Source organism: Rhinatrema bivittatum, chromosome 4 (genome assembly GCF_901001135.1).
Source record: "Rhinatrema bivittatum chromosome 4, aRhiBiv1.1, whole genome shotgun sequence".
Classification (NCBI taxonomy): domain Eukaryota; kingdom Metazoa; phylum Chordata; class Amphibia; order Gymnophiona; family Rhinatrematidae; genus Rhinatrema; species Rhinatrema bivittatum.
In genome coordinates this window covers 383674289-383696012 of record NC_042618.1, presented here as the reverse complement: position 1 = coordinate 383696012, position 21724 = coordinate 383674289, and the positions used below count along the sequence as shown (strand labels likewise).

Genomic DNA, 21724 nt, shown 5'->3' with positions numbered 1-21724 from the left:
AGACAGTGTACATGCAAGCAGCAACTGATGCGATCAAGATTAATCCTGTCAATGCTCCTTGTGCAATGCACTCCAAGATACAGCCTGTATAAAACAGGGGGGGTGGCAAGTTGGAAGGGGTTATTCAGCTTCCTGAGATAGGCAGAACTTGAGGGGTGGTTTTTTTAATTTTTATTTGAAGTCTAATTTTTTTTCGATGCACTTTGTTGGTTACAAATTTGAGTGGACTAAATGTTTAGTTGTAAAACAGTGGGCACCTTGCTCTGTTAAGGAATTGTTGGAAAGGCAAAAAAAATTAGCTACATACCCCCTACTGCACAGGTATAATATTTTCACAAATAAAAGCCAGATTAAAGAGACCTAATCAGCTCAGACATTGGTTTTCATGCATTTAAATCAAGTTACAAAGTCATGTCAGCTGACTACTGTAAAATAGCTCATCTGACAAAAGTAATGGATAAACATACAAGTGTGATAGAAAGTTTGCATTCCACCCCTCACCCTCCCAAATCCACCAATTCTTGCACCTGGCCAGAGCTAGAATGAGGGTTTGTTTCTCATGTACTGCTCAACCAGTCTAGGAAGGTTGAATACATTTTTGTTAAATGGTAAGCATGTTGGGAACCACTGTGCTACTACTGGACCAATTGATTTACTTTAACAATATTTAGTCATTACCTGCTTGTAAGAATCATTAATTCTTCAAGTTATGAAAGTGTGCAAACCTTACCTACCTTTTCCTTCTATCCCAGGTCCAGCCACTTTAATCTTGCTGGTGTCCACGGCTGGATCGATCTTGACCCGTGCAGGGAACCTTGGCACTTGCTCTCCCCATATTTCATGGATAATGTTATACATTCCAGCTGAGAGTGGTATGTAAGTGACAGCATGAGTTCCATCTTTGTTATCCTGCAAGTAGACTTCAGCCTTGGAGCCAGAATCAGACACTGCTTCCATAGCCAAGTCTCCAGGTCCTGCTTGTGAGCAGTCAATATTGAGCAGCCCTGCTTCACCCACCTTCCCATGCTCCAGGCCAGGGCCTGTGGCAACAACTTTAGAGGGGTCAAACGGCATCTCCATGTTTACTTTGAAAGGGGATCCAGGTATATGGACTTCTTCAAAAAGAATGTTCACCAAATATTCACCAGGCTTAGTTGGAAGATAAGAGACTGAGCATGTACCATCTCCATTGTCTGAGCATTCAATTTTGGCTTCACATGGCCCTTCTACTGTTAAGCCCAGCCCCCCCAGTGCCTGCTCCTTTGTGGTCTATGGTAAACTCTGCTGGTTTTCCAACAAGCCCACCTTTAAGGCCTGGACCATATGCTTTCACCTGGAAGGGGGGAAAAAAATCAATTGAAGTTTGCAGCAATCCAAACATGTAAACACAAAGGATTTCAGATCTGGCATTTGGTCAACCATATCAGGATAGAGTCTAAAAAGTAATACAAAGTCTAACTGCAATTTAGTTTAAGAAAATAAAAATAAAATAGTTTCCATAATTGCATTTTCCTCTAGTGTGACTAACAAGCCAAAAAAAAAATTACACAGAAGGGGTAGTTATTCAACGTCTGACAGTCTTGGGGAAACAATTTCTAGAAAACAAGTTAGAAACAACTTGAGATTTTACCTTTGTGGGATCTGGAGGCAGAGTGGCTTCTACAGTGTATGGACTTCCTGGAACTGGATGGCCATCATAACTTACATCAACCACATGAACGCCCTCTTCTTTTGGGATAAACTTTGCAGTGCTACATTCTTTGCCAAGCACTGGTTCGACCATGCATGGTACAGCTTTCTTGGTAGGACTAGAAATATTCACTTCTAGTTTGCCTTGTCCACCAGCTTTCTTTGTATCTATTGTGAATTCCTGGTCCTTACCCACTTCCACTCCTTTAAAGAAATCAGACACAGAAGTAACATTATAAGTATTAACTGAGTACATGTCAGAAGTGAACAGATGTCTGATAGAGAATTAGATCCATGCATTATACAGATATCTAGCACGGTTTTAGCCAATTCACATACATCTGTGCTGAATAATTAAGTTAATTTCAACCTAAGCAACTCAAAATTCAGTCATCTTGTTCACTTTTATAAACCCACACCTTCCTATATCAGAGGAGAAAGCTGCTTTAAGTAGCGTTAACATCCCAGTAATTTAAGTGTTAATAGCTCCTAGTGCATGCTCAGTCATTACTCAATAGCAGCAGCCCAAAATACCGGGTTCTCAAAGCTGCTTCAAAAGTCACCCAGCAAGGAGAGAAGCTGGCAGCATGCAAACTGGCAGGAACTTCACATTTATAGTTTATTAAAGTTTATATACTGCAACATCTAATTTTGTAGTGGTTATGGTTAAGATGCACAAAACAAAATTGATCAGGATACAAATAAAAACTTATTCTTTACAGAATTTATCATGCAACAGCAGCACCTATTGACTTTTCAGGTCTCGTAAGTGCAGGGCTCTGAAAGGAGCCTTTGTGTATGGTCTCTAGACCACAAGGATGTGCCGCAGTGACTGGGCTAAAATAAGTCTGCAGGGAACACTGCCTGGAGGAAAAAAATCTGAGTAGTTGCAAATGAAGGCTCATGGCACCAGATTCTAGCCCTGGCTCCAAATGAACCGAAGTCCAAAAGCAGGAAGAAGCCGAGCCAAAAAAAATAAGTCAAAACCCCACAATACACAAATGCTTTGTAGATTTGCATGCTGTTCAAATGTCTGTGGAAGAACTGCTGCAAGTTATAAACTAGTGCTACAACAATCCTGCCTCTTACCACCCAGCTAAAATAAAAATGCTTCAAAGCAAATCATTTGGTAGCTTTTTGACAGATTTTCCGGCATCAGAAATACATATTGGTAAAGGAACAGTGGGCATTCTGCAAGTAGTTATAAATCTTGTTCTGAACCAAAGTCACTGAGCCAAAAAGCCAGGCAGAACTGAATAAAGCCAGTGTCATGAACATGAGTACCCTGGCTGATACAGTACAGTGCGCTCCGGCAGAGTGCACTGTAGCCCGCGTTTGACACGCTATTTTTACCCCTTATACAATAAGGGGTAATAGCGAAGATGCCCTGCCAACCCCCCCCCCCCCCCAAACTAATAGCGCCGCAACATGCAAATGCATGTTTATGGCCCTATTATTCCCGCACGATACAGAAAGTAAAATGTGCAGCCAAGCCGCACATTTTACTTTCAGAAATTAACTCCTGCCCAAAGGCTGGCGTTAATTTTGGCTGGCACCGGGAAAGTGTACAGAAAAGCTGTAACTGCTTTTCTGTACACCCTCAGACTTATCATAGCGATATTAAGTTGGAGGTCCCAAAAGTAAAAAAAAGTAAAAATCTGCCTGCGGGTCAGAAGACAGACGCTCAATTTTGCCGGCATCCGTTTTCCCCAAACCCGTAGCTGTCAGTGGGTTTGAGGACACCAGTAAAATTGAGCGTCTGCTGTGAAACTCGCCGCTTCTGTCAAAAAGGAGGCGCTAGGGATGCGCTAGTATCCCTAGCACCTTTACACCGCGGGCCCCTCATTTGCATGTTGTTTCCTCCTGAACCGTGCGCACAGGAGAGTGGCCTGCGTGCACGTCTGTAGAGCTGGGCGCTCACCAGCTCTCCCGTGACTTACTGAATCGACCTGTTACTTTCTCATGAAGTGCCTTGCATTCAAACCCAAAGACATTTTTGCTTCACCAGTTAAAAATCTAGAGCCTTGCCTGGAAAAAGATTTACTGTTCAAGTTTAGGTTTTACTCACTGCTTTCAAGTCCATTCACTTTAATCTTGGTGAGATCCAGGGGAGCAGCAACTCCTACTGTGAATGGACTTTTAGGAACAGGGTCACCACCGTAGTCCACCGAAACTTTCATTCTGCCCTAATGTAATATCAACCACTGAAGTTAATTTCATGTCATCTCAAATAGCTCAAGACATTAAATTATGTAAAAACCTAAAGAACCTTCAAAGCTCAGAATCAGGAGCTGGCCCTGTGGCTTGCAGAGCTTGCATCTGTAGGCCCCCAAAGATTTATTAAAGCCACCTATCAAGGAAAGTTCTGCTTACACAAAACATCTCTTGCCTTTAAGAGTTGCTTTGCATTTGACAGTGAAATCTACCAGCTTGATTGTAAACTGTATTTGACATACTGCCTGTCAACCTTTTCCCTGCATGTTAGCCTCCTTTAAATAAGTTCCTTCGTGCAGTGAGAAACTTAATACAGTCCAGTCATAAGGATTTCACTTTTGGCTATTTATCAGTGTTTAATCTGGCTTTATCCACGATACTGCTAGAGGAAAGTTTCTGAAGGGTTACACCTTTCCACCATAAGTTGTCAGACCTGAAAAATATGGCTGAATGCCTATATTTACATTTTTTTTTTTTAAATTACTCATCTTGACTTTCATTGGCAATAAAGGGTCAAAAGTACAGAACCACATGCAGGAGGAGCAGTTCTATCCCTGACAAACATCTCCAAGCTGGCAGTGAGCCCAGCATTTGTACACAGGGTCAGTAACTTTAAAAAACGAGTGCATATGGGCACGCAAGCAAAAATATGCTGGAATTTTAAATCATGCGCAATTACATGTGTAAGATTTAAGTATGCTTAGTGCATGCATGTGTGCTCCTAATTTTAAGCCATTACTTGAATAAATGGACTTCATGTATTTTCCATAAAAGCCTGGCGGCTTAACATGCAAGTCGTCAGATTTTAAAAATGCTCAATGTGAGAAGTGCCAGTTTTACCCCAATTGGTCCACTTTACCCCTCTGGTTCTTCACCCTGCACTCCCAAGTTGACCCAGACCCCCTCCCCCTGGTGTTAGACCTAAGCAGTAAACATGCAGCTAACAGACTGCTGCGTGCTACAGCAGATGGGTTTAAAATACAGGAGTTACACCTTATTATTGGCCCTGCCCCGGAATACCCATGCCTCACCCACAACTCCACTTTAAAAAAAACAAAAAACCTTATGCACATATATGCACTTAGCTTCCAGCTTTTAAAATGTGTTGCCTACGTGCAGCCCAAATACTTGTGTAAATGGCATTTTAGCATGAGCAAAGTTTTTAAAGTTTGGCCCAAAAGAGTCCCAATCAAGATTAGAGGGAGCTAAATTTATATTTTTTAAGTTTTTTGGTACAGAAATTTGCATATTGTAACATTTGTTGTGAGTATAATCAGACAGGCACTGGTTATTTCATTCCTAATTTTCTGTAAGGCAGTGTTAGTTGGCAATTACAGGCAACTTCAAACATGCTGTAATCAACGGTAGGGAAGTTTTGGAGATTGACATCACAAGGTTTGAACTTGCAAGATTAACTGTACTATACTGGCCCATTTCTCTACAGGAATAAAGGAATTCAGATCATTTAGGACACATGAAGTGTTAGCACGGGGGTCCCAGGATACTCTGAAGTTGAACAGTTTCAAAGTTATTGGAAGGGACAGGGGGACAAAAGGAGAGAAGCGAGGGTGGTGATCTTGAAGTCAATTTCCCTATAGGAAACTGATATAAAACCCATTTTATCCTAACCATAGACTGCCATTTAGAACATTTAAGAGGTCTTCCTGACTTTTTTTTTACCATGTGTGCTGTAATATTTATAATTCAACAGCTTGCTTGGAAGATGTCAGTTCATGATGTGACAAAGCTGTCAGGCAATGCGAGTCAAGTCTTATGGTTAAAAGACCCAATAGAGCCATCTTTGTGACAGCTCATCAAATGGACTGCTACATTAAACACAAGCATCCTTTGAATTCTTCCAAAGAAAATGCATGTGTTTGCTGCAAGCACAGATCTCTTGTTAGATGAAGAGCTCCACTTGATTAACCCCAAAATACAGATCATATGAAAACATTTTTTCATGCATTTAAGGCAGAGCTTTATATTTTGATAAATGGCAACTCTTCACACTCCTTAAAATGAATGGCTTATTTCATTAAGAAAAATGAACCTAAAATTCCAGAACACTCTTGCATTCTTTAAATACCTAAAACTTTGGCTGCAAAGAAATATTTTTGCAGCCAGTAATTCAGCAATAGCATTTGACATTAACTGAATAGGACTAAAAAGACCCTATTCACGGCAATATTCCCATTAGAAATAAACTTTGTTCTAGAACATTCTGTATGTTTAACAAGTTCAAGTAATTCAGTTATGGCCAAGAGAAATGAACTCAAGTTTATATCCTAGGCACCAATGCATTCACTGTTTACTGAGCAACTTTACAGAACAGAATAGATAGGTTCTCCTGTAGGCACACCTAACCAGACTGGTTTTCAGAATATCCTTAATGAATATGCATGAAAGATTTGTATACACTGGGTCTCCAATATATGCAAATCTTTCATGCACATTCAGTGTGGCAATTCTGAAAACCCAACTTGCTAGGCATGCCTCCAGGAAAAGGTTGAGAAACACTAATAGATCTTCAGTGCATCAGGGACAGACAACCTACAATGCACTAAATTCATACCCATAGGCATAACAGCATATTTTGCTGCACAATTTAAACCCTCCCCCTGGCCCCCCCCCCCCAGCTGACCAGATCTTCACTGCACTAATGAGGCAATCTTAGCTGGAATCTATTCATGTAACTCAAGGCCTCCCACAGCTCTCAGTGGGAGGATACATTTTTTTGGATGCCGCTTATACCACAAACGTCTAAACAAAATACAGCTTACATTATTTTCCAAAGATTAGAGCAAATGATGCTCTAAGGTATTTTAAATGATAGCCACCTTAATCATGCTTTTGAAAATTGCACTTTGGTGAAAAAGCTGTGTCATACTTAAGCTCCCCTGTATTTTTTTTTGGCAGAAATGAAAATGTAAAGTGTCCATACCTGCTGAACTGGTGTGTATTTGACTGTGTGCGAATAGTCATAATTGTCAATAATCTCAAAGTCTTTTACAGCATCTCCAGCTGCAGGTCCAGTAAACTGAACATCCAATGGGGCTTTACCTGCTCCCTTCGTAAAGACTGTAAAATGGGTTGGTTTACCGTTTTCAACACCTAGAGAAGAAAGTTATGCAATATACTAGATCAGATTCCTGCTTTCAGCTTGGTCAGTGAAGATGTAAGTTTCCCATAAATTTTCCAAAAAAAGGAAAGCATGCAGAAATGGGAAAATTAGGACCATGTACTCAGTTAGCAACAGTGAATTGCATACATAATTCAAGCAAATACTTTAAAATAATCCGATGCCAAAATTTATATCAGAAAGCATTAAACATGGACATGAGGTTAATTTTCAAAATGTTTTCATGCAGATCAGCATAAGTGACTAAGTATGTGTACACATGCGCCATTTTGAAAATGTTACAAGTACACAGTGTCGTGCATAATTACTGAGGGTTGTTTAGAGGCATTCTGGGGCAGGGTTTGAAGTACAAAAATTGCTATTTAGTAAACTGTATGTGCATACATTATTGAACTATAATCTGTTTACTTTTACAAGTTCTAATTAAGTCGTGGAAGTGAAATTGCACTTATCTTGTCTGAGTGGATGGCCTGGTGGAGGTGCTATGAACTGGTAACTGAAAGTACATGCACAAGTATTTTCAGAAGCAGAGGATACAGTTACTTCATAAACTGATGCTTCTGCATATAACCGAATTATGTGCACATATTTCAATTCTGCATGTAAAAATGTGCATGTAGTTTTATAAAATGGGTAGAATTTTCTCTCATTACAAATATACATGCACTTTTTGGGGCAAAAATACACAGTATTTTGTGAACTGTGCGTCTTCATCACCAGCTTATAAAAGTACTAGCAAATCTGCAGGGGGCCGCTTACACACATATGGTGACTTGCGCAGACTATTGACAATTGGGCTCAATATACTAATGGGTTTTGATAATATATAAAAAATTAAGAGGCATGGATATTTCATGTAAGAGATGGTCAGAGTGCAAGAGCAGTTAAGACATTAAGGACATTAGGGAATTCTGCCCATCTCCAAGTAAGGGAGAAGCCTGACCACTGTTCTGCTCTCTATGGAAACCTACAATTTTAGAATATTCAAGATGATTACTGGATATACCACCATTTTGATATTTAGATTACAGTTTTAAACATGCATCAAAATTCCTGGTTTCCCCAAACATTCTCTACCAGTTTGGACAGTCTACATTGGAGACATGTAAAGGGAAAAACAGCAACTCAAGCCAACTGGTCTGATCAGCTAGTTAGGGAGTACTTTTAGCAGCATACAGTCCAATATATACCAGTAAGTCACCATGATAAGTCTTCAACTTGGGCCCAATGTGAATATTTCTAAACTATATTTGATGACCTATCACTTTTGTTCAACCTAATGATAAGAATTAGATATTTGATCAAAGTATTACTTACCACAATTTAACACGCCATTTCTTAGAATACTATTTTCTACACCTTGACTAAAGCAGAAGGAAAAATTTGAACTGCTACCAGGAAAGAACTTCATGAAAATGTTGTATGCATTAATTTTACCAGTTTTGCTTAGTCCAGGTCCTTCAGCTTTCACCCTTGCTGGCATCATGAGAGGGATCCACTTTAACTCTAAATGGGCTGGTAGGAATTTCCTGCAACACAAAAGAACTTCAGAATGTGCCTAGTAATCTGAAGATTGTCCAAAATTCGCTATAACAGGAAGAGCAGCAACCACCTGTGAATGCATGATGACCCTTCATCTAATGACCAACACAAACAGACAGCAGAATCCTCAGTCTCACATGTCATCTACTCAAAATTTGTCATGGGGGAAGTTACCCACACATTAAGAAATATCAGCATGAACTTCAGTGCTCTCCTTGGTGAAAAGCAAATGAGCAGCACTGGCAGAAATACAAGTTTCTCTTTATTGTAATTTCACATGGACTTCAACCAGTTAAGGCCCAAAAACTACAAACCTGGCCTGCAAAAAGCACTTTGATGGTGTAGCGTCCAGCTCCAGGTGGTATGTATTTTACAGTAAATGTATCATTAGCATTGTGAATGATGTCAAAATCAATATCTTCCTCTTCATCACTTATTACACGAGCATCACATTTAATGCCAACACTGACATCACCTAAAAGAGAAACACCAGGTAGAATCTTTTTGGGAAATGTGGAAGGCCACTAATTTGAAATCCCTCAAAAATATGGAGATGTTGGATCAAAAATGATTACAACAAAACAGCATCAGGTTCCAATAAACTTGAACATATCAATGAGATACTTCACTTGTTAAGTTCTATGCATAAACTAGACAGCAAAAGTGTAAGCTCCACAAAGCTTTAGTCAGCAATGTCATGTCGTGTGTTATAGATTACAAAGCATACCATCTTTGTCACAGCACCTCCATGGGAGGTTGTTGCAATGGTTTACTCCTTCCATAGAAGGACCTAGTATCTGGAGTTTTGAGTTATGTTTGGGACAGCAAGGGCTTCATTCTATTTTCATTGAATGCCAAGGTTTTGGGCCTATAGGAAAGACTAGGTGATGAATTTGGTAGGGATGTACATTTGTTTTGCAATGAAATAGGAAATAGGAATAGCCCTTACCATGTGACAGGGGCTATCTGTGCCTTGGTCAGCCCCTGTCACATGGTAGGAGCAATAGATGGCTTGTGCCATTTTTTAAGATGGCGCCGGCTGTCCATTGCTCCTACCATGTGACAGAGGCAGATTGTCCTTACCATGTGACAGGCTAAGGGCCATCAGCACCATTTTGATTACTGGCAGCCGACGGCCCAAGAGTGGGAGATTGCTCCCGGGATCCCCGCTGGAGCACCAGGGAATTTTAGCATGTTTTGGGGGGGGGGGGGGGGTGTCAGAATTAAATTGGAAAGATTGGGGGCGAATGGCCCTGCCCAAGAGGAGCCATGGAGGGAAGGTGTATAGCAGCTCCTCTTCTGGCTAGGTCTGAATGAGAGCATTAATCCCCAGGGTCAACTGATCTCTTCTGCAACTGAAGAATGAGGAACCTTTGCATTATGAGATGTGACCAGGTCAATGGACAGGAAACACCAGTGATCTACCAGCTGAAAGGCTTTGGCAGACAATACCCACTCTCCTGGATCCAGACTCTCCCTGCTTAGAAAGTCTGCTCTGACATTGTCTTTTCCTGCAATGTGGTAGGCTGAAATCTGTAGATAGATTTCCTTATAAATAGGCAGAAATACATCTCCTGTGACACTTGCAGTCTCTTGGTTTCACCCTGGCAATTAATGTAGGCTACTGTTGCACTGTCCAACATTACATGGACTGCTTGACCCTGGATTATGTGGCTGAATTGTAGACATGCCAATCTGACTGCCCAGGCTTCCAGGTGGTTTGGGTTCCAGAGGGTATCTTCCTTGGTCCAAACACCCCTGGGTGGTTAGTTCCTGACAGTGAGCTCCCCAGCCCCACAGGCTTGCATCTGTTTTGAGGACCAGCCAGTTTGGAGGGGGGACAGGGTAAACCCATATGAGCTTCCAGGCAGCCACCACTGGAGCCAAGAGCATACTTCCATCAGTAAGTGGAGGCAAATCAAATAGGTCTTGAGACAGTGGGTTCCAATGACAGCATGGAGCACTGAAGAGGTCACATGTGTGCCCTCACCACAGCACTATTTCCAGGGTTGCTGCCAGAGGACTTGAAGATAAGTCCAGACTGGTTGGGCATATCCTGTTCAATCAGAAGCACTTGGGACATCAACTGAGGCCCACTTCTCTGGCAGAGGTATGGACTAGGTCTGAGCCCAGGACAGCTAAAAAGGTGGTGGCAAGTTTCACACCACTCTGGAATTTGCCCCAGAGTTATCAACCATCCCAAGACAGGAGCAGGTGCGAACGAGCTACCAGGGCACAAGAAGCAGCAATCTTGTAAGGTAATTGCTATTGAGTCAAAGGCCTATTGAAGGATAGACTTCATCCACCTATCACGTGCATACTTTAAGGCGCGCTCCTCCTTCCACTGGGATAGTTGTTCACTTAGAGACTGCACAGACCAGCACATCCACTTTAGGGAAATGCAAACATTCTCACTGCTGGATCCAGTAGGTATAGAGCTTTTAATGCTCGTCCATCTTTAAAACTTGCTTCTGAGCCATCCCATTGCAGGCCAATCAACTCCTGGGTGGCTTCCAGTACTGGAAAGTAGTAAGGCTTTCCATTGGGAAAGCAGAATAGAATTCTTCTTTGGTTCCATTATAGAGTCCACCCCAGGACTCCCAGCATCTTCAAGATCTGGGAAACCAGGGCTGGGTAATTTGTCTAACAACCATAACATGGTCCGATACGGTTCTAAACCAGGGGGGAGGTGATTTCCCCATCTTCCAAGGAATCTGGATCCTCTTTGTCCATGTGGTCCAGGGTCCCTGCCAGAGATACCCTTGGTGAGTCAAGGCATGCCTCGAGATCTGCTGACAGGACAGGCTTACCAGCTGAGTTTCCATCCAGACAGGGGCAAGTGAGCTAGCAGACTGGGCCTGTATGAAGGCCTTGAAAGAATTCCACCCAAGAGAAGGTGGCCGGGTCCATGCCTAGCCCAGGAGGTACTGGGGATGACCTAGTCCCAGGGTTACTCAGATCCAGGGTATTTCAGGTTAAAGCTGTGGCTGACCCATCCTCTGAATGGAGATGTCTGGCTTAGCAAAGTCTGGGGAGGCCAACTCTCCCTGGGCTTCCTCACAGTGCTGACATAAGAATCCAGGTCAGACAGTGTAACCTTAATATGACAAGCAGCACAGAGAGAAAGGTACTTGTTTCTTTGCTGCTGGAGCCATTGGCAATGGTAACTGACCAGATGGATTGCGCTTAATTTTATGCAATTTCAGGTGACTTTGCAGGCCATAGTGAGGTGCACACACAGCCCATGTGCCCAGTAAGTTGTGCATGTATGTACCCACTCGGAAGCCCACTTCCCCCTTACCCCAGTGGAATCCAGAATGTCAGTATGATGCGCTGAGCAAGGAGACCGAGGTGGTCTTACTGAAACCCCTCCAACATCTGAACCAGAAGGAAATTCTTTTTAAAGCTTACCTGGGCTCAGCGCTTACTGGCTGAGTACAGAGTGTTTCTGGCTGCAGAAAGTGGAGGGGGCTTCGGCCTTAACCGCCCGGGCTCCAGCTTCCTGCACCCACTGCCTTTCAGTCAGCAAAGTCCACACTGGGAACCAGCTACTGAACCAAGGAACACCTCAGATCTTGGAAATCTCAGAAATCTCAACTAGAATTCTCAAGAGGTATCACTGCAGGAGTGCAGAGCTCAATCTGTTCTCCAATTTAAAGTAGAATTTTTTCTTCCAAAGATACAGCGATCCCCATAGGGAAAGCATGTTGGCATCTGCTGGAGATGGAGAAATATTGAAGGGCTGAGGTCACTGCAGGGGTGTATCTAGGATATGTCAGCTGTGAAACCTAACCATCTCCATCTGCTGGCAGGGAACCATAACCCATTGGTCCTGAGTCCATCTGGCTACACACTAGGAAAGAAATTTAAATACCTCCAAAATATATCTACATGGGAGCTATAGAAAGGAGGCTCCGGAATGAGGATGAAAGATTACTCCTGAGTCTGCCCCCTAAGGAAATCTTTTTTTCAGAGGGTGGTGGATGCATGGAACAGCCTTCCAGTGGAGGTGGCAAGAATATCTGAATTCAAGGTGGCTTTGGATTAATACAGGGGATCTGAGGAGTGGTAAGGATTGTAGGGCTGAGTAGTTTTGTGTTGATAGGCAGATTAGAGACAGTATGGTCTTGTTTTTATGTTTGTATGAAGAGCTGTACCCCTCCATCGGTAGGGGGCGGCACAAACTAGATGCTTTAGTTGAGATTTTAAAGTCAAAATCTTTAATCCTAATATATATTTTTATAGTCTAGATTAGTATTACATCAAAGGATGTATTCCAAATTTACCTTCTCCAGCCTCAGTACAGTCAACTGTAAAGTGTGTTGGCTCATTTGCTTTTAAACCAGTTCTCTCCACGCCAGGTCCAAACACCTTCACCATCTCAGGGTGACTCCCCTGACCAATGTTGACCTAACAAGAAGAATCCATGAACAGGAAGTCATTTTCTTCATCACTTACTCCTAATAAGGCCCTCAAATCTAATTCTACCCAGGTATTCAGGTTTACAGCAGGTTAAAGTTTAAACACAAACATTATGCATCTCTTTATTCAATGTTCTTCTATGATAGAAATTTGTATTCTATTAAAAAAAAATTTGAAAGGAAAGTCCGTTGAGAAAACTGACCACCAGAGTGGCTTGATGGCTCAGGAAGCCCTGTTTTCTGGTGTACAGTTTTAACTACTGTGGTTCAGTTCAGGACCTACCCTGAATGGACTGTGTGGTATATTCACTCCTCCCCAGGCAATAGCAATGGTATGTTTGATTGGTTTGACTGGGTTGTACAAGCAAGCATAAGTTCCATCCATTCTGTTTTTAATTTGGATATCAGCAGGGTTTCCCTCCAGATCCTGGAAAGAGGCACAAAAAGAGGGCATGAATTTAAAGTTGCTGATGATGCACCAATCCTTCAGAAAGAAAAAACAACTCTACACAAGAATGTATTTAAGTATATCATCGAAAGTAGAATGTATTTAAATATATCATCGAAAGTAAAGCTAATTAGGTTTACTTTAAAAAAAAAAATTAAAGCCAGCAAATTGTTTATTTAGTAGTGGGAAATTTTTCAGTGAAGGCAGCCGCTGCTGTCATTCACTGGGCTCCTTATGGAACAGAATCTGCTCTGGGATTGTGCTGAAGCCAAGAGACACTTTCCTGTGGAATCCCAGAGCTACATTTAAAACTGGGACCCCAGTGTCTATCCAGCACAGTAGTGCTTTGTGTCGCAGCAATAACTAGTTATAAAGCTACTGCGAGAGGTCAAGTCTTGCTTCAAAGCCATATATTATGATTTTACTGCCGAGCCAGAACACACTTTACTGCCATTGTAAGAGGCTGCGTATACTATTCGGCTAGATTCTCTTACTTGGGCATATATTTTCAGAGCAGCTTTTCCAGCATCTTTGGCATCAACCATAAATTCAGCTGGGTTATTTACAATACAGCCAGTCTTCTCCAGCCCCGCACCGAAAGCCTTTACCTGTGGGAGAGAACGAATAAAGTTAAAGCAACAAAACTATAGGGCTCATGAGGCAGCACTGGGGGTGGGTGGGGGGTGTTAAACTGGAATGAGGGCATGGAACATTTATATTGGTGTGAGACATCTCCATTGCAGGCAGACAAAACGAAGATTTAATAAGGGATATTTGCAACATTGCTATGAAAGGTGGTGTGCAATCTGCAGGATGTTGATTGGGACATCTGAACTATGGTGTCATGTAGAAGCAGGGAGATCTTGGATTCTCTGCAGGGTGAACTGTTCGTCAAGTGGTAGTGGGCCTACGTGGGAGGTGAGATATTGGACTTGGTTCTTAACAGTGAGAGTATATTAGTGGATGATCTGGAGTCCCGTGATCAGATGGTGTGGCTCAGTATTAGAATATAGGCAGTAAAGGTTCATTCAAAAAGGAGGAGAGGGTCCCAGACTTCAGGAAAACTTAAAATGAGGAGTTATCTAGATGAGAAAATCTAGAATTAGAAGAGTGGTGGGTGAAAACTAAAAAGAAGAAATTGGAAGGGCAGCTAACCTTTGCTAGTAAACTAAAAAAAGAAAAGAAAAAATCACTATTGTTTTCTAAAGCAGCTGAAAGAAGTTGCATGGAAGCCAGGAAGAAGGGCCTAGGAGTGAGTGCTGGCTCAGTCCCCTGCAACTCTGGGGTAGCAAAGATGTCCCAATGTTAAGTATAGGGAGGGGAGGGGCTGAGGCCCAGCATTTCCCCTGGCTTCAAAACCCACAGAAGTCAGAATCTAACATGAATCAAGAGAACCTACATAAGAGAATTTTCAAGTTCTTGAACTTAGAGTAGAAGAAGTGTCAAGTACATTGCTGTCTTACCTGATCTGGGTAAAGTCTCTGGAAGCAAGGCTGGATAAGTGCCATGTAGGGACTGTCTTTAATATCTTCATCATCGCACATAATGTGAACTGCATATTCACCAGCCTCTTTGGGCCAATACTTCACATCACACGAGCCATCATTCTTGTCATCACATTCTATCTTTGCCTGAGATGGACCTTCAATAGCAAAATCCTAAGAGGCATGGCAATTAAATTTTTACAAAATGGAGAAAGTGGCACTTCCAAAAAAAAAAAAAAGCACAGAAGATTTCAGTTGCAATGGCTGGACTTACTTTAAGCCCTAACTTGCAGTGATACCAACTAGATTTTAACCTCAGTCTTCAACACTTGTGTTATTTGCAAGTTAATGAAGTCAGTTAAAAACTTTGGTTTGATTTTTTTTTTTTACACCACCTAAAAAACCTATGGAAGTTTTTAGGTATTTGAGTGCGCCAACCTGGCTGAACAGTCATGATGGGGAGGCAACTGAGTCTCCTGTGGGCCTGAGAGCTCGCCTTTGAAACTGCAGCCACGACATGAGTTATACCTGCACACCTTGTGCCTGCAAGGAAGGTGTGACATGTAGATTTTGAAAATGAAATCCACATGTACTTTTCACTCCTGATTCAACTCTACCCATTGGTTTTGTGCAGATAAGGTATGCACACTGCTAAACCGCATGCACTTGACTGCATATGGGGAGGGAAAGGGAATTTTCAAAATGTGTTTACCTACATAAACATCTGCTCATCTGCCCACGTGTGTAAACCAAGGAGCTAGAAGTGATGTCCCCCTGTTCAGGCATGGACCTATAGCTCCCTCCCTCTTTACAGTGAGGACACAAGGAGGGGGAGCTATATTTATTTACAAGCCACAAAGCCCCTGCCATAGTCACTGTAGTTTAGTCTATGAACTGCTTACCTCTGCCAAAGGCAAGTTTCACAAGAGACCAGAATGGTGATAACTAATTAGGAACATGCCTCGAAAAACCAAGTGCTTCCAATCTCAATTATCTCACCATTTATGATATGGTGCACCATTTAAAGCCTCCATTTAAGTTTTAATGCCCTGGCAAAATTCCAGCAGTCTTGGTCCTTTCCTACACAGGCAAGACCTAAACTAAGCTAGTGTGTCTGTTATGCACATGGATACTGTACTCACTCCTACATGGACAGTTTAACACTACAGTTTACCATGTCAAGGACCAAGTTAGTCCTAGGATTTATCCTATTGCATGCAGGGAGATATAACTACCTCTATGAATGTAATGTGGCATAACTAGACCTGGAGCAGCCAATCCTTGATGAGGCTATTATAGACAATATCCAAGAGAACATCACCACCTTTGCTATGGACAGAAAAATGGAAAAAAATGACCTTATTGCTGTCAAACTCATGTAGAAAAAAAAGCTACAGGTGAATTCAAAATATGCCACCACACTAAATTAAGCCAACAAAATAGAATATCATTAGAATCATGGCTCAGACAGCTTTGTAATATGGCTAGGCTAACATGAACTTACCTAAAGAGCCAACTTCTGTGCCAATAGATTCAACCACGAAGTCAGCAGATTTACCAACCACCCCTCCATGAAGGCCAGGCCCCCAGGCTCGTACCTTCTGAGGACCAGCCTCAAGGCCCACCTGAACTTCAAATGGACTGAAAGAAGAAAGAGTTATGTGAATATATACAATGTGATAAGCCCATGAGATCAAGCATAAACCTTTGTTTCCATCCAAGTTAGTTCAAGATGTTCTAGCAACAAAATTATCGAGAGTTTAAAGACAGCATATAAACAGGGAGGCACCATAAAATATGCACACAAATCAAGTTTTGGTTGAAGTGATTATGCAATAGCACTCCGACAACATGCATTACTATCTTAAAGAACCAGACTTTTTGGAATTAGCTCCTAAACTGCTCAGAACTGTGGATGGCGTGGGATACCAAGTTTTAGCTCAAATCTTTAAATTACGTTTGTCAAAACATGTACAGACAAAACATGAGTTACAAGTTTATAAATAGTTTTTTTTCATCATCTAGACTACTGGAAGATCAAGCAGTGTTGTCAAGCAAGTTTATCAAGTTCTTAAAACAAGTTTGGCACAGTCTATACCAAGTAGGGAAGACTAATTAGGAGGGTATTTCCAACCAGTTAATAGCTCTGGGTACTGCTACCGTGAAGACAATATAGCTTAACAGGAGAGGGATAAGAAAGTATGAAGTGAATTAAACTCTACAGTTTGAGATATTAACCAAAAAAAAAAAAAAAAAAAAAAAAGATTCTTCCCCTCCCTCCATTTTGTACTAAAATCAATCTGAAAAATCTGTCAAATCTAAATCTGCTTTGCCGTCATCTGAATTCCAATCTTATCAAATGCTACAGGCTTTACCTACCTCTTGGGAATGTTGTGCCCACCCATGTGAATGGTAACGATATGTTTTCCTGGGGAAGTGGGATAATATTCAAAGGCATATACTCCATCCGAAAAAATCCTTCTGTTTGACTGGCTCCTCCATGCCCTCTGTCAGGAACATAAGTACAACTCAGCTTCTGTGACATCTAACCAAACACTGACAGGACATTAAATCATCCAGACAAGTTCACATTTCCAGTCCCTACTGTTACCTGAGGTACCCAGGTGATGAAATCCCTTCCCCCCTCCCTCACCCCCCCCCACGTCAGAAGAGACTGACAAGAATCACCAGTCCTCTTGTTTCTTTGAAGAGCTGGTTGAAATTAAACTATTAAAATAAAGAGGGGAGCCACTAATTTTGGTGATAAATTAAAGCCCTTACTAGCAGGCCGATACAGTAAGGATGTGTTAGAAAGAGTGCGGCAGTGCCGGGCGCACTTGTTTGCCGCAAGCACAGTTCGGATCACATACTGCTTGATACTCTAACGGTATGCAAATGCAAGCCGCGTCCAACCTGCGTCCATGAAGCGCAATCCATTTTACTCCTGGGTGCGCTGGTACCTGTCATTTCAAATGTCATTTGAAATGACAGGTACCAGGAAGTGGATCCCAACTTTAACCAAAAGAAAACCTAAAATCCCCTCCTCCCGAGCAACGACATGTAAAGTATTGTGAATAAGTGTAACCAAAGTTTAACTTACTTTCTTTCACAGGCCCCTCTGCCCCTCCTCCGGAGGCGCACGCCGCGGCTCCCCTGCCTTCCGGGGGAAGCCGGCGGCGGAAAGCGGCTTCCAGCAGCCCCCGCCGGCGAATATGGACGAATGCACATGAACGGGTGTGTGTGACATACGCCATGAACGTCATGCACGCCCATTCATGTGCTTTTGCTGGCTTTGAGCACCCGGGCATCTTCGCCGGCGGGGCCCGCTGGAAGCCGCTTTCGCCGCCGGTCTGCACCCGGGAGCTAGGGGAGCCGCGGCACGCACCTCCGGAGGAGGGCAGAGAGGGATGAAAGGCTGAAAGAAAAAGTTAGTTAGTTAACTTTGGTTACACTTATTCACAATACTTTACATGTCGAGTCGCTTCGGGAGGAGGGGAATTTTAGGTTTTCTTTGGTTAAAGTTGCTTCGGGAGGAGGGGAGAGAGGACTGGGGCTGCCCCGGAGACCAGCACCCATGGATGCAGCCAGGGCAGGTGAGCGGGGGCTGGGGGAAAGTTTGCTGCCTACCCTTACCCCTGCCTCTAATGCAGGGTAGGGCGTAAATTAGCAGGTTAAACGCGCGGCTAAACCTGCAGGTTAAAAAAGTCGATAGTCGGGGCGCACGTTACTGAATTTGGGGGGGGGGGGGAATAGCTAATCCGATCGTTTACATCTCACATACATGCCGCGGGTGGAAAGTGTTACCCATTGATTTAAAGAAGCGGTAAGGATGGGTTAAAAGGGATAGTGAATCGCAGGTTGGACTAATGCGGCCAAATTGTGAGTAGAAAGTGGGTTAGAAGCAGGGTAACTGCGGCCGCACTTTACTGTATTGGCCTGAATGTTTGGAAATTTGCTAACCTCCATGATCACTAAAAAAAAGTTTAATAAGCACAACTGCAAAAAAAAAAAAAATTGCAGAGTTTTTCTGGATTTTAATGTTCAAGATGGGCCCAGCAGGCAGAGAATGAATGCTGCACGCTAGACATAGGACTAACTGCTGATTCCAGGAAAAGAGTGACCTATCTCCAATTTGTGTCGTCCAGCTTCAGCTTTTGGCTAAATCAGTTTCAGATGGGCATTTGCCTGCCAGGCCCAAAGATGAGAGGTAGCAGATGATATCTTGTCTTCGGAAGGGGATACTGAAGGAGGGTACCTGCTCTGATCGGATCTGCCAAGGCCCCTCAGACAGTGGTACGGAGCTGGGGGAGAAGGCATGAGAGCTACAGAAACAGGGATGGGAAGGAAGAGAAGGAGTGTACTCACTAGGGAAGAATTTAATTTTAGATTTTACCTTTTCTGTTGGTCAGGGCCATTAAAAAAGGGGGATTACATCAGGTACACTATAGGTATTTGTTCCCAGAGATTGTGCTCTTACCCTATACTTCTGCTGCAAGTTTGGAGAGGGGGCTAGACAGGTATACTGACCATGCATTTTGAGTTTGTCAAGTCAGGCCTGATGGAATTTCCTTGGCATAAATTGATATGTAATATTGATCTTTACATTTACAACTATAGTTTGAAGAAAAAAAAAAAAACCTGCATCACCACTTTTTCCCCTCCCAAGTCATGACTTACAAATATGAACCCTTCAGGGGAAGCAGAACACAGATTAGTACAGTCATGAATAAAATGATCTGTGCTCATTACCTGACTTTAGTAAATGGACTAGTAAATATGGCATTTGGTACTCTGCAGCTATTGCATTTTCCACTGTGCTTAGTGACTATGCCAATCCCCCTCCAACACACAGTACGTTGCATATATGCATCTCTGATCAGAGAAATTGCAATGTCTATCATGAACTAGGCATTTCATGACTGAAGGCTTTAGCTTACAGCTGTAGTGGTCCCCAAACTATGGTGCTCTTGATTTACTCCAATGAGCACAATAGTAAAAAGTTGTATTGTGTTTGGAACATAATTAAAACCATTTTCCGTTTTATAACATTCTGCATCCACCTGCACTAGAAACATTTTATTCAGGTAGTTAAAATCTGGAATGCTACATGCAGAAATGCTCCAATTATTCCTTTTAAAAATGTGATTATATATTCCAAAAAGTACAAGCTATTTGAACAGTTTATGATTTTTTCCCATTAATTTTGTTGAATATGAAAGTCACTGCATCAGTGAGTTTTAAGTTCCAAACTGATCCCACAAGCCCAGAGAACCACAGCTTCTCTTCAGGCTTTCCTGGGCAGGAAGTTCACATTTTTATAATGGTCACATTAAGTATTCACCACATCCTGTTCATCTTATACCAGGGATGGGCCTAGTCTTGCCCTTAAGGGTTACCATCTGGTTGGGTTTTTCAGGATATTCCTAATGAATATGCATGACATTGCATACAACTCAGGTAGCATGCATACAAGTCTTGTATATATTTGTTAAGTGATATCCTGAAAACCTGATTGTATAAGGCAGGGGTGGGAAACTTTTGGTTCTCGATCATGAACACAGTAGACCAGGGGTAGGCCAACTTGTCTGGGTGCAAGTTAGATTTACAGAATACCCATAAATATGCACAAGATGCATCCATATGCAGTGCCTCATTACACACAAATGCATGTGCATAGTCTGTGTGGATATCTTGAAAGCCTGAATGGCCTGTGGCACTTGACTGGAGTTGCCTATCCCTGTTGAATGCAAACAATGTATAATACCTACCAGTAAGCAACACTTTAATGGGTTTGTCCAACCAAGAATGGTATTTCCCTACAGGCACTCTGCAGTTTTATGCAATACCCCTGACCAGTGGCACTACAGGAGTACACAGTTCTAAGCATATCTAGCAAGAAAACTGCAGAAGAACTTTATACAAACTCACTTGGACCTTTCACAGATACACCAATCTCTCCACTTCCTGCAGCTCTGGTGTCAACTTTGAAATCAGCCGTTTCTCTGACCCGAAACCCCTTTTGCTGTAGACCCTCGCCCACTGGCACGACAAGCATTTGGATTGGAGGCTGTAAATTCAAGACATTAATTAATAGTCCATAAAGTGCAATACAGTCAAGCTTAAAAAGTCACCCACATGCAAAACAAAACGTGAATGTAGCTTTAACTCATCACACATGGAATGGAAAAATATGAAGTTCTTCATGCCTCAAAAATACTTGCTAAGTGAATACCACTGAATGCAACCTTCAAGGATCATCTACTTTTACACATGGTTAGCAAGAGCAAAAATAGTTAAGACATGAATGATGAACTCAAGTTTCAGTCCCCAATTTTAAGCCCAACATCTCCATCTAGTTATAAATCGATTACCTCTAACTATAGACATCCCATTCAAGTGAAACTAAGTGCTAGATCCTGCACATCTCCCTACACCCCAGACTCCCCACCTCAATATAAGTGCTACATATAAATTGAAGGGTAGCTAAAAACAGAATCATATATTCAACTACTAACCTGTTTATCAAAACAGACCAATCTGTTCCTACTGAACAGCTTAACAAGATCTAGGCAGATGAATTTTTCACAATTCCAGATGCCTTTAAACATTTGTCAAGCTTTCTGGAGCCAATTCATCCCCCACTCCCCAGAACACTGCATGGTTAGGAACCTTAGTTTACAGTTTATTTTATTTTTCCTGGTAATTTCCATGTTCCTAAACAAAAAATACAGAAAAATGACACTGATTTTGGTGTATTCTATCATTTTTTTCACTGAATTTGTTACAA

The 21724-nt window shown here is 42.1% G+C and overlaps 1 protein-coding gene across 1 annotated transcript in view; it reads right to left on the bottom strand.

The window, feature by feature from the left end:
• FLNB (filamin B) overlaps positions 1-21724 on the bottom strand; it is a 248494-nt gene that overhangs the window by 67974 nt on the left and 158796 nt on the right. The window contains 17 exon segments of the mRNA XM_029600955.1: positions 735-1248; positions 1250-1333; positions 1631-1893; positions 3758-3875; positions 6845-7014; positions 8480-8513; positions 8515-8571; positions 8899-9059; positions 12871-12994; positions 13289-13432; positions 13948-14061; positions 14917-15109; positions 16441-16578; positions 17317-17405; positions 17407-17444; positions 20866-20968; positions 20970-21004. Coding sequence (XP_029456815.1) covers positions 735-1248; positions 1250-1333; positions 1631-1893; positions 3758-3875; positions 6845-7014; positions 8480-8513; positions 8515-8571; positions 8899-9059; positions 12871-12994; positions 13289-13432; positions 13948-14061; positions 14917-15109; positions 16441-16578; positions 17317-17405; positions 17407-17444; positions 20866-20968; positions 20970-21004 — 2379 coding nt within the window.